This window comes from Erpetoichthys calabaricus, chromosome 5 (assembly GCF_900747795.2).
Source record: "Erpetoichthys calabaricus chromosome 5, fErpCal1.3, whole genome shotgun sequence".
NCBI classification, from domain to species: Eukaryota; Metazoa; Chordata; class Cladistia; order Polypteriformes; family Polypteridae; genus Erpetoichthys; species Erpetoichthys calabaricus.
In genome coordinates this window covers 101,574,768-101,588,614 of record NC_041398.2, presented here as the reverse complement: position 1 = coordinate 101,588,614, position 13,847 = coordinate 101,574,768, and the positions used below count along the sequence as shown (strand labels likewise).

The 13,847-nt window shown below is 38.9% G+C and overlaps 1 protein-coding gene across 6 annotated transcripts in view; it reads left to right on the top strand.

The window, feature by feature from the left end:
- The window catches only part of LOC114651841 (janus kinase and microtubule-interacting protein 1-like), a 558,596-nt gene that overhangs the window by 513,250 nt on the left and 31,499 nt on the right, over positions 1-13,847 (top strand). For 5 of the 6 annotated variants that reach the window (XM_051928216.1, XM_051928214.1, XM_028801850.2 and 2 more), the window contains 2 exons: positions 927-1,004; positions 2,050-2,253. In XM_051928216.1, the coding sequence (XP_051784176.1) occupies positions 927-1,004; positions 2,050-2,253 (282 nt within the window). Of the gene's footprint in view, positions 1-926; positions 1,005-2,049; positions 2,325-13,847 lie in introns of all 6 variants that reach the window. The other variant, XR_007935128.1, reaches the window with a different exon arrangement.

The following is a 13,847-nucleotide window of genomic DNA, read 5'->3' as shown; positions in this document are numbered from 1 at the left end:
ATTTGAATGGTTAAAGGTAAAATTTAACATATTGGATTAGTCTAGACCTAAACATCCTTCTGTAAGATGAACTTACAAATATGACTGAGTTGCAGCAGTTTTGCAAGAAGTAGCAAGACAGCATTCCCCCAAAGCACCATAAGACACTATAAGACAGTACTCAAGTGTCATAAAAATGTCCAAGAGGTCAGTTAACCTTTTCACAAAGGGTATTGAGGGGATTACCTATGTTTTTTTTAAATAAATTAATACATTTTAGAATGCGTTTTATTTATTTATACTTTTGGCTGAAGATGTAACAACATTCAAGGTGATATTGTGGCACAGTAGGAGTGCTGCTGCCTTGCAACAAGGAGACCAAGATTTGCACCTAGGTGCTCCCTGTGTGGCGGTTGCATGTTCTCCCCCTGTTTGCATGGGTTTCCTCTGGGTGCTCCAGTTTCCTCTCAGAGTCCAAGGACAAGGCACACATTGCCTTCCAATGGACTGGCAAACTGTCCATTGATTGTTCCTGCCTTGTATCTGATGCTTGCTGGGATATAAGCAGTTTAAGAAATGGATGAATAGATGGACGAATGTGATAACAATCATTGCTATAATTTTAAGTTGCAGGAGTTGTGTTAGACACAAAACATAGTTAATCACATTCTTCGGTGTTAGTTTTGTATAGCACTTGTATAATTTACAGTGTCACAAACCAGTAGTCTAGTACAATTCCATATCACATAACAAAAATATGGCCATATATTCAGTGTTTAATGAAGTTAATGAAATAATATGTCAAATGATGACTTTGGTTTATCTGCTTTATTCAGAAAATTGCTTGCAAATTCTGTCTTACTACCTTTGTGCCCTTTTGAGCTCCTCCACCAGCTTTGACATAGTTATCCTGGTAAATAAATGACAGTGTGCTTGATCTCTGCCAGGATCTGTTCAGCAAACAGAAAGGATATTTAGAAGAAGAACTGGACTACAGGAAGCAAGCACTGGACCAGGCCTATATGGTATGAATTCCACACATGGAAAAAACTATTTTTTTTTTATCTTTAAAATTTTGGAATTGGAGAGAACACGAATGCAATGTTATTAGCGGAGATGTTTTTACCTCTTTTGTGTAGACGTATGTTATATTGATGAACTTGCAAACTAACATAATATATAACAGAATGGGAATACAGTTTGCGTAAACTCTTTTGGCTTAAATATGTGGGTATTTTTTTTTTTAGCTAGAGAAACAGTAACAAACAACTTTATGTGCTGATTTTGTCAGGTTCAGAGTACACATGGCATGTAGAATGTAACATATTAAATTAATTTGAGGAAGATGCACCTTGTTGTTAAAACCTGACTTTGATTATTTTAACCATGTCCCATAGGCTTTACCTTTAGGTTTTGTTTTCATTATGTTTGCATTTGTGACTCACTTTTGCATTTTGTAAGATGGGATACTGCATCTTTTACAACAGCAAATTGTTAAATGTAATGGACATACTGTATAACAAAATGAAGTGAGTTAGACCTAATATTTCCCCACTGTTTATAAAATAAACCTAACCTAAAGATTCTGCTCTTGAAGAGACAGAATTTTTACCCTGAAATAAATCCTTCAGCTTTATCCAGAAGAAAAACAATTAAACTGCCTTGTTTTCTAAAGGTTTGTGCACAAATCCCAACCAAACAGCCGAGTGGACAGAATTGTGTGTGTTCATTCTTTTGCTTCCCTCCACATGCTTTGTTGTATGGGAACAATGTTGGGTGGGCTGTATTTTTCGTCATGTGTTATGCTTTTGGTTTGCAAGGTTGTGTACACATTTTAACAAATCATTTCCTTGGTTGTTTTTGACATTCTGGCATGACCTTGTATTATATAACTCATTGTTTCTCATGATATTAGTTCACAAAGCTGGAAGTAATTGTTCACTTTTTTATTTTCCAAATTTGCAAGAATTAGCTTTATTACTTTTTATACCCTCTGTTGCAGCTCTTGGATTTATTTGGTTTGGCTTGCACCTCAATGTGAATGTTTCTATGTAATTTAAATTATCCCAGAAAATCCAGGAGTTGGAGGCCACACTCTATAATGCACTGCAACAAGATCCAAGCAACAGAGTGAGTGAATCTTTGACAGAGAAGCAAAAGGAGGACCTGAGAATAGCTGTGGAAAAGCTGAGGAGACAAATACTGAGGCAGAGCCGGGAATTTGACAGTCAGATCTTACAGGAGCGCATGGAGCTGCTGCAGCAAGCGCAGCAGGTAAGCTGAATGTGCGCATGAGCAGAAGCATGGACAACAACTTAGGAGAGTACTTGAAACTGGGGGAGCAGGTAAGTCTAAAAGGTGTACATTCCAATTAACTGGGACAGCTGTAGGTAAAGAGATGGAATCCCATAAAAGATGCAGTATCCCTTTTGGCTGTGTGCACTCGCATCACTTGCATGTACCACTTACGCTGTTCACTGTCTTACTCTGATAAAATTGAGTGGCCTGAGCCAAATTGGTTTCATTAACTTCACAAGTAAAGGCTGTTTATGTTTATTTGCAATGTATATAAATCATTCAAAATGACATTATACATGCTTAAATGAATGTGTATGCTTTTGCAGTGGGATAATACTGGGCAAACAGTAAGAAGCATAGAATACCGTAGAGAAGTCATTTTGCCTAATATTCCCTAATAATGTAATGGCACAGATTTTATGAGCCTCTGCTAATTTTTGTAAATTCAAATGCACATTATCAGTAGTCCAAACTGTATCAATTAGAAACTACCCAAGCAAAATGATAAAAACATTCCCCTTTCATCACAGCTTTATTATAATAATGAGGAGTACTGCAGATTTTAAAAGAAACTTGATACCAAGAATACCCTTCAGACATTTTAAACAAGCTATTTTACTATACCACCCCAGTATGACAAGAGAACACTAGCAAAATCTTTGAGTAACTGTACCATCATTTTAATTTCCCTTGAGAAGTATCTATCTATCTATCTATCTATCTATCTATCTATCTATCTATCTATCTATCTATCTATTGATCGATCATCCAGTGCCTTTCATATCTGACTGTCTATGCAGTCGTTTTAAATGAGGTATAAGGTAACCTTAAAATGAACATCTGAACTTTGCCAATAGCTTGGTAAGTCAGCACTACTGCACAGTAGGTCTAAATTTAAAGTTGTTAGGTTTTCTCTAGATGTTAGTTTTCTTGGCATGGTATGAGTGCTTGTTTGAGATGAGTGTGCCCAACAATAGACTGACAACCTGCCTTTTACCCACCACAGGATATGTGTTAGCCCATTGAGAATCCTGCATTTCAATAAGTGGTTTTAGAAAATTAATTATTCAATAAATGTTCTAAATATGGATTATTAATCTGTCTTCAAGTAGATTATCTTTACATTAATATGAAATCTTTCAGCAGTCCTGGAGTACACTGTCCATATGTTTGTTTTATTACATTCACAAATGCTGCCAATGATACTAAAGAATATTAATTCTACTTCAGCTTGTTTGTTTCTAACAGAGGTGAATTTATACTTTTCTCAACAATGCCACTTCAGCTATTATTGTCTTCACAATGAATGTCAATTGACATTGAACAACATTTTATGATGGACTGTACATAAAAGGCACTAGCACCTCAGAAAGCTGTGAACTTTTTTTAAGAATAACAATATCCATTCTTGATCACCTTATCTTGTTTTCTGATGCGCTGTTTTCTCTCTGACTAGCTGTCTTTCCTTCATAAATTATTACTATGTTAACTTTTGCTCCTGAATCAAGTTACTTGGTATACCACAGTCCAGTCCAAAGTTGAAAAAAAAACACTCTTCAAGATTATATCACATGATTATGCCGTTCTCAGCCAGTCAAGAAGAAAACTTCACCACAGCAAGAGGAATTCTACTGTCATTTTTCTTCCAGATATTTTACTGCTAATTTATGTAACTACCATTAGCAATGTATGTATAAATTAATATAATTTAAAAATAATCCCCAATAAATAGAGGTGCCGCAAAAGTAACAAATGGCTAAGCAGTGGATGACTGTTCATTATCCCTAAATCTCTAAAGTGTGACAGATTTATTTTTTTTAATGTAGTTTTTAGGCTATTACAATCTGGATAGAGCTATCAGCCTGATTTTAAATGAACTCCTATTGCAAATTTTAAAAGAAATGTGTAGAACTACTATATCTTTTATATTTTCTTTGTAGTAAAGAGTTATTACATACAATCCATCCATTTCCAGTAGGTAACGTCAGTAGCTTGCTGTTGTAGCAGTTTAGGCTTCTGCAGTATATGTTTTACAATTCTGCATTTGACCTAGGGACAATAACATTGTCTCTGTAAATCTGATATTTGTAAATATACAGAACACAACTGAATTACTCACCCTTATAGATGGTCAGGTTCTAGAAAAGCATGATCTCTGCAAGAAAACAAGCTTATTGTAGAGGTTCACTTGGTAGTTTTTAGTCAGCTGAATAACAGAGAGGTGCTGTATAATAGTGGAATTTTTATATCAGGTATTATTGTGTCTGAGACAAGATCAAAAACTGACCATCCTAATTAAAGGTCCAACTGTACTATGTTTTAGAAAGCTTAGACTGAAAGGTCTTTTGAGGTGTGTGTGTTTTTCTTAATTAGAGGGAGGCAGGAACTGTAATTAGGATGGGGTCACATGTGCATAAGCGGCTTTCTATCCCTTTCTAATACAGTGATTATTGGTTTTAACCTCATATAACTTATTCTGCTGCTAAGCATTAAATTGTTTATGCACTTTATGAAGAAAATGCAAACATGCACTTTACTCAGGATTTACAAATGTATTGAAAAGCAACAGAAAATTATACAACTTTTACATCGTGCCCTGCTTGAGTTTAATTTTACAACATATAAGTACAGTTTTATCTGTAATTGGACTTGTCAGGTTTAGGAGAGGATTTGTTTTGTTGCCATCTTTGCTGCCTTAAACTGAATGTGTAACAGATTGTACAAATAATGGTGTTTTTTGTAAGTATGTAATCTTCTACAGAGGAGTGTGGACTAAGCCCTTTGAAAAGCTTATTCACATTTTAACAGAGCAATTCATATATGTTTTGCTTAATATTGGAACATCAAAGTAACAACTCAAGAACATATTACCTAATTTAAAATAAAAAGAAAAACTTTTTGAAATGAAAAAAATAAATTAGTTTTTATTTATTCAGTATTAGCATTATACTGTAGAATTTTGTTTTGAGCTAAAATAAAGAATTCCTAACAAAATTAATAAAGGGGGTGTGATAATTCACCTGCCAAGCATTACCACTTTAAAGGAAAAGTTCCAAGAGTACTGTGAAAATGACTTAAGCATAGCAAAAAAATAAAAGCACTTACCTTTTTAAGGCTGCTGTGCTATTTATTACGGGCCTCGAAGAAGTTGAGCATAGAACGTGTGCGGATTGTGCCAGCGTCAGCCGCTATTAGATAAAGGAAATGGCGTGATGTGGGATTAGATAGGTGTGTAGTACCCTGGTATAAAAGGGACTTCTTGCCTCTAGGGGTCTTTCGTATGACACAGTCATGGGTATAGTTGAGTTTGGTATAGCTGTTGTTAACAGTATGCCAAGCATAGCGGCTTGTGCCTTATTTTGTTTATATTTTCTTTTTGGATGTATATATAGATACAGATATCTCGTGGTTATAATATTATCTTGGTGGAGGAGTTTATATAGTAAGAGTTTGTTGTGTACTTTTTTCTTTCCTGTACATACACTGATTTTTCTTCATGTAAATATTTTTGGAGTCATCAAAAGGACTGTGATTTGTGTAGTTTCTTCCTGATTGTATTTTTATTTATGAAGACTTTTGTTTTTGATTATTTTAATTTTAGGACTGGTAAAAACCACTGTAAATAGTATTCACTATTTTTTGATTGGGGCATTGCTTTTTATGTTTTTGTGCACCTGTAAATAAAACCCACTATTGTTTTTGTAAATACCATACATTTTTGTGTGGAGTCTGAGCTAGAATAAAGAGGTATGTGCAATTAGCACCATTGGATCAGCAATGTACAGAATTGTTAGTTTATCAATAAATGGATCAGTAGCTTAAGTTTCAGAAAATAAGACGCACATTACAGTTCAAAAGGGGTGATGTGTTTTTTCAGCAGTTCATTTAAATAACAAAAATGTTAAGTGGACTGTATTAAGTAAATTCTTTTATTTTTTGCTTACTTTAACATTGACATAAAATTATATTGAATAATGCTTCCAAGGCCTTATGTGAAAGTGCGGCTTCCTCAAGAAGGCATTTTAAAATATTAGGAAAACTTTGACAAGAATGACTTTCATCCCAACAAAGATGACCCTATTAATCCAAAGTCTAATTTGGAAGGTTGCTAGAACAACAACAACATTTATTTATATAGCACATTTTCATACAAATGATGTAGCTCGAAGTGCTTTACATGATGAAGAAAGAGAAAAAAGACAAAGTAAGAATTAAAATAAGAGAACACTAATTAACATAGAATAAAAGTAAGGTCCGATGGCCAGGGAGGACAGAAAAAACAAAATAAACTCCAGACGGCTGGAGAAAAAATAAAATCTGCAGGGGTTCCAGGCCATGAGACCGCCCAGCCCCCTCTAGGCATTCTACCTAACATAAATTAACAGTCCCCATTGTATTCAGGGTTTTCATGGAAGGACTTGATGATGACGGTCACATGGACTTCTGGCCTTTAATCCATCAATGTAGGGACATCATGCTACTTTGATTAGGTGGCGGTGGCGCAGAAAACCAGAAAAAGAACAGAAGAGAAAGTAGGGGTTAGTACGGATTTTGGCGCCACCATGAATAGTAATGATAATTAATTGAATATGCAGAGCATCAGGATTAAATTAAAATGAAGCTATGAGAAAGCCATGTTAAAGTAATGTGTTTTTAGCAGTTTTTTTTAAAGTGCTCCACCATATCAGCCTGGCGAATTCCTATTGGCAGGCTATTCCAGATTTTAGGTGCATAACAGCAGAAGGCCTCCTCACCACTTCTTTTAAGTTTAACTCTTGGAATTCTAAGCAGACACTCATTTGAGGATCTAAGGTTACGATTTGGAATATTAGATGTCAGACATTCCGATATATAAGATGGAGCTAGATTATTTAAGGCTTTGTAAACCAAAAGCAGTATTTTAAAGTCGATTCTGAATGACACAGGTAACCAGTGTAGTGACATCAAAACTGGAGAAATGTGCTTGGATTTTCACTAGTTGCAATCAATTTATGTCTTTTTTGGGTAGTCCTGAGAGGAGAGCGTTACAGTAATCTAGTCAACTGAAAACAAAAGCGTGAACTAATTTCTCAGCATCTTTCAGTGATACAGTAATCCCTCGCTACTTCGCGGTTCACTTTTCGCGGATTCACGACTTCGCGGGTTTTTAAATACAAGTGATTGCCCGCCTACCGCGGAAGTTATGTTCCAGACCCATCAGCAACAGGAGAAAATCCGCGATATAGAAAGACCATATAAATAAACATTTTTATAGTTTAAGCCTTAAAATACCCATCCCACATGCTTTAAACACATGCAAACTTATAAAACACACTTTGTTAACACATATGATATGTGGATGTCGGGTTTAGGATATGAGTAACATCTCACTATTATAAAACATTTTAACTTCACGCAAGACAAGACAGTGAGACCGGAAAATTGGTGATATACAGGCTTTTAAATTATTGACACGCAGAGCGACAAGCAGCACAAAGCCAGCACAAAGTCCACTTCTCCTTAGCGTTCATTCAGCTCCCCACCCCCTTGACAATGCGAAGTGGCAGGAGCGTACTGCGCTTCCGGGGAGGGGGGGTTTGAGCGAAGGTGCGTTCAGCTCTCACACACCCACACACACACACACACTCCTCGCGCAGAGCGACAAGCAGGCATTTTGGCAGAAGCAGCACAAAGTCCATTTCTGCTCAGCGTGAGTTCAGCTGCCCCCCTTCACAAAGCGAGTGCAGACACATTGACGTCTGATCGCTGCGTGCAGGCAGTGTGCAGTGTTGGTCTGAGGTGTTTAAGAATGTAGAAAGTGTTTAAGAGCATAGGAAGTGTTTATAAGAGCGTGGGAAAGGTTAACAAGAGAGTGAGAAAAGTTTATAAGAGTGTGGGAAGGGTTTATAAAGCCTTAAAATATGTATAAATAATAAAATAAATATAGGTCGCTACTTCGCGGATTTTCACCTATCGCGGGGGGCTCTGGAACGTAACCCCCGCGATAAGTGAGGGATTACTGTATAAGAGGTTTAAATTTTGCTGTATTTCTTAAGTGAAAAAATGCTGTCCTAGTGATCTGATTAATATGTGATTTAAAATTCAGGTCACAGTCAATAGTTACCCTAAATTCTTTACCTCCGTCTTGACTTAGATAGATAGATAGATACTTTATTAATCCCAGGGGGAAATTCACATACTCCAGCAGCAGCATACTGATACAAAAAACAATATTAAAGAGTAATAAAAGTGCAGGTAAAAACAGACAATAACTTTGAATAATGTTAACGTTTACCCCCCCGAGTGGAATTGAAGAGTCGCATAGTTTGGGGGAGGAACGATCTTCTTAGTCTGTCAGTGGAGCAGGACAGTGACAGCAGTCTGTCGCTGAAGCTGCTCTTCTGTCTGGAGATGACACTGTTTAGTGGATGCAGTGGATTCTCCATAATTGATAGGAGCCTGCTGAGCGCCCATGGCTCTGCCACATATGTCAAGCTGTCCAGCTCCATGCTAACAATAGAGCCTGCCTTCCTCACCAGTTTGTCCAGGCGTGAGGCGTCCTTCTTCTTAATGCTGCCTCCCCAGCACACCACCGTGTAGAACAGGACGCTCGCCACAACGATCTGATAGAACATCTGCAGCATCTTATTGCAGATGTTAAAGGACGCCAGCCTTCTAAGGAAGTATAACCGGCTCTGTCCTTTCTTACACAGAGCATCCGTATTGGCAGTCCAGTCTAATTTATCATCCAGCTGCACTCCCAGGTATTTATAGGTCTGCACCCTCTGCACACAGTCACCTCTGATGATCATGGGGTCCATGAGGGGTCTGGGCCTCCTAAAATCCACCACCAGCTCCTTGGTTTTGCTGGTGTTCAGGTGTAGTCTTTAAGATAGTCCACGACCCATGCCACCAGGTATGAATCTACTTCCATCTCTGTCAGCTTGTCCCTAAGGAGCAGAGGTTGGATTGTGTTGAAGGCGCTAGAGAAGTCTAGAAACATAATTCTTACAGCACCACTGCCTCTGTCCAAGTGGGAGAGGGATTGGTGTAGCATGTAGATGATGGCATCCTCCGCTCCCACCTTCTCCTGATATGCGAACTGCAGAGGGTCGAGGGTGTGTTGAACCTGCGGCCTCAGGTGGTAAAGCAGCAGCCTCTCCATGGTCTTCATCACATGTGACGTCAGAGCAACAGGCCAGAAGTCATTCAGCTCACTAGGACGTGATACCTTTGGGACTGGAGTGATGCAAGATGTTTTCCAAAGCCTCGGGACTCTCCCCTGTTCCATGCTCAGTTTGAAGATGCGCTGTAGAGGACCCCCCAGCTCCGATGCACAGACCTTCAGCAGTCGTGGCGATACTCCATCTGGACCCGCTGCTTTGCTGGCACGAAGTCTCCTCAGCTCTCTACTCACCTGCACTGTTGTAATTATGAGTGGGGATGTCTCTCCTATGCTGGTATCAGCAGAAGGATGTGTGGAGGGTGCAGTACTACGAGGTGAGAGTGAGAGTGGGTTAGGGTGGTCAAACCTGTTAAAGAAGTTGTTCATTTGGTTTGCTCTCTTCACGTCTCTCTCGATGGTGGCACCCCGCTTTGAGCTGCAGCCAGTGATGATCTTCATCCCATCCCACACTTCCTTCATGCTGTTATTCTGCAACTTCTGCTCCAGCTTTCTCCTGTACTGCTCCTTCGCCGCCCTGAGCTGGACTCGGAGTTCCTTCTGCACGCGCTTGAGCTCATGCTGATCACCGCCTTTAAAACCCCTTTTCTTCTGGTTCAGGCCCTTGATGTCACTTGTAATCCATGGCTTGTTGTTAGCATAGCAGCGTACAGTTCTTACTGGAACTACAGTGTCCATACAGAAGTTGATGTAGTCAGTAGTGCAGTCAGCAACCTCCTCAGTGGTCTCACTATATGATCCCTGCAGGATATCCCAGTCTGTAGTTCCAAAACATTCTCTCAGAGTATTCTCAGCCTCTGGGGACCACTTCCTGAATGAGCGTGTGGTTGTAGGTAGGACCCTCACTCTTGGTTTGTAGTGAGGCTGAAGCAGAACCAGGTTATGATCTGCTTTCCCAAGCACAGGCAGCGGGCTGGTGCTGTATGCGTCTTTAACGTTTGCATACAGTAAGTCAATAGTCTTATTTCCCCGGGTGTTACAGTCCACATACTGGGAGAAGGCAGGTAATGTTTTGTCCAGCGTCACATGGTTAAAGTCTCCAGCGATTAGCGCAAGCGCCTCAGGGTGCTGCGTTTGTAACTTAGCAACAGCCGAATGGATGATGTCACTCGCTGTCTCCACGTCCGGCGAGGAGGGATGTAAACGATAACAGCAATGACGTGTCCAAACTCTCTGGGCAAGTAATAGGGACGCAAACTTACGGCCAACAGTTCGATGTCCCTGCAGCAAGTGGAGATTTTGACGTTAACATGTCCAGAGTTACACCACCGTGTATTGACATAGAGAGCTAGACCTCCACCTTTGTGCTTCCCGCATGTACTTGCATCTCTGTCCGCTCTAACTGTGCTAAACCCGGGTAGCTCCACATTAGCATCTGGGATGGTGGTAGTTAGCCACGTTTCGCAAAAGCACAACAAACTGCAGGTTCTGACATTTTTCACCAGTGCAGCCAGTTCGTCGATCTTATTTGATATTGAGTTCACATTTCCCAGAATCACAGAAGGCACCGAAGGCTTAAAACGCCACTTTCTTACAAGCTGCTTCATTTTTAGCTTAGTGCCGGCTCTGCTGCCACGATACCACCTTCTTACCTCGTTGGGTAAATAGGGAACCACACTGGCACTGGCATTTGTTCTCAGCGCTCGAAGTTGAGTACTTGAATAGACGAGTCTCGGCGTGTAAAAATCCATGCCCACGTTGTAAAAGTAGAGATAGATAGATAGATACTTTATTAATCCCATGGGGAATCCAGGGAATGAATCCACATAAAATAAAGTGATAGGAGTGATCAATAAAAAAGAGAAAAATAAAAGTAGAAAAATAAAGTTGTACACGGAGCTGCTGAAAAGGCTACCACTCTCGGCGGCGCCTGAGTCATTCATTTTAATTCTAATGCATCAACTTTATTTCTAATAACCTCATTATATGCATTATTTCCAATCACTAAAATTTCAGTTTTCTCTTTATTTAGCTTGAGAAAATTACTGCTCATCCACTCAGAAACATTGAGACATTGTGTTAGTGAAACAACAGAGTCGGGGTCATCAGGTGCTATTGATAAATACAGCTGCGTGTCATCAGCATAGCTGTAGTAGCTCATGTTATGCCCCGAGAAAATCTGACCTAACAGAAGCATGTAGATCGAAAAAAGCAGCGGACCCAGGATAGAGCCTTCTGGAACACCATATAAAATATCATGTATCTTTGAAGTATAATTACCACAACTAACAAAGAATTTTCTCCCTGCCAGGTAGGATTCAAACCAATTTAAGACGCTGCCAGAGAGGCTCACCCACTGACTAAGGCAATTTCTAAGAATATTGTGATCAATGGTATCAAATGCGGCACTCAGATCTAAGAGGATGAGAACAGATAAATGGCCTCTGTCTGCATTTACCCTCAAGTCATTTACTACTTTAATGATTGCAGTTTCTGTACTGTGATTTGTTCTAAAACCCGACTGAAACTTATCAAGAATAGCATGTTTATTGAGGAGGTCATTTAGCTGCATAGTGACTGCCTTCTCTAGAATTTTACTTAAGAAAGGCAGGTTAGAGATGGGTCTGAAATTTTCAAAAGCAGAGGAGTCGAGATTATTTTTCTTGAGTAGGGGTTTAACTACAGCAGTCTTAAGACAGTCTGGGAAGACCCCCGTATCTAATGATGAGTTTACTATGTCAAGAATATTATCAATTAGCCGGATACTTCTTTGAAAAAACTTGTTGGTATTGGGTCAAGGATGCAGGTGGAGGGTCTCACTTGAGAAACTATTTTATGTAAATCTGGTAAATCTATCCTAGTGAAAGAGTTTAGTTTGTTTATAATGGAATACTGGGGCTTAAGAGGATGCGCAGTGTTGGGGAGATATACTATATTATTTCTAATATCATTAATTTTTTGATTGAAAAATACAGCAATAGCCTCACAAGTTTCACTGGACATATTCTGGAGGCATTCCATTGAGTTACCTGGGTTTAGCAGACGATCAGTCGTAGAGAATAAGACTCTGGGATTACTAGCATTGTTATTTATAATTCTAGAGAAATAACAACGCCTCTCAAGACGGACTGTGTTATTGTATTCTGTTATTTTAACCTTCAATATCTCATAGTGGATAGTTAGTTTAGTTTTTCTCCATTTACGGTCAGCTCTCTGGCATGTTCTCTTTAAATCAGACACTCTTTGGGTCTTCCATGGTATAACAATGCTAGAAGATTTTTAAAATGTTTTTTCAGGTGCGACTATGTCAGCAGCAGCTCTCATTTTAGTATTAAATTTTTCCACCTTACTATTTACATTATCCTTGCTATTGTAGTTAGCACTACAAATGGACTGGTTGCTTAGAATGTTCGTAAATTTTGAAGCTGCTAATGAATCAAAAAAGCGTTTTCAACAATGTGCTTCTCGTGAATGTTTTCTGTCATGATTTCTATATTAAATAGTAAAAGAAAATGGTCTGATAGACCAATATCAATGATCACATCAACTTTCAGTCCTTTAATAATTACTAAGTCTAACTTATGACCTGCTTTATGTGTAGGCTGACTAATGAGCTGTCTCAAATCAAAAGATTCCAGGAGGTTCATGAATTCTTTTACTTTTAGGTCACACTGTTGATCGATATGAAAATTGAAGTCACTAACTATTAGGAGTTTGTAATTATAATTGACACCAAATCTGAGAATTCCTCAAAGAAAGACGCATTGTATTTAGGAGGTCTATATACGGATAATACTAAAAACTGAGAAACACCATGAATAACAACTGCAAGGTTCTCAAAGGACTTGAATTTACCAAAATGGACATGTTTACACTTTAACCGGCTCGAGTAAATTTTTGCTGAACCGCCACCTCTCTTTCCTTGGCGATTCGCACAAGCAAAGCTGTAATTTGGAGATGCAGATTTGATTAACAACAACAACATTTATTTATATAGCACATTTTCATACAAAAAGTAGCTTAAAGTGCTTTACATAATGAAGAAAAGAAAAATAACAGACAAAATAAGAAATTAAAATAAGACAACATTAGTTAACATAGAAAAGGAGTAAGGTCCGATGGCCAGGGTGGACAGAAAAAACAAAAAAAAAAAAAACTCCAGAAGGCTGGAGAAAAAAATAAAATCTGTAGGGGTTACAGGCCACGAGACAACATTAAAACAGCTGCATCATCGGAGCTAAGCCACGTTTCACTAAGCCTGTCGCCCTGACGTCACATGTGATGAAGACCATGGAGCGGCTGCTGCTTCACCACCTGAGGCCACAGGTCCGCCACACCCTCGACCCTCTGCAGTTCGCATAGAAGGTGGGAGCGGAGGATGCTATCATCTACATGCTACACCAATCACTCTCCCTCTTGGACAGAGGCAGTGGTGCAGTAAGAATTTTGTTTCTGGACTTCTCTAGTG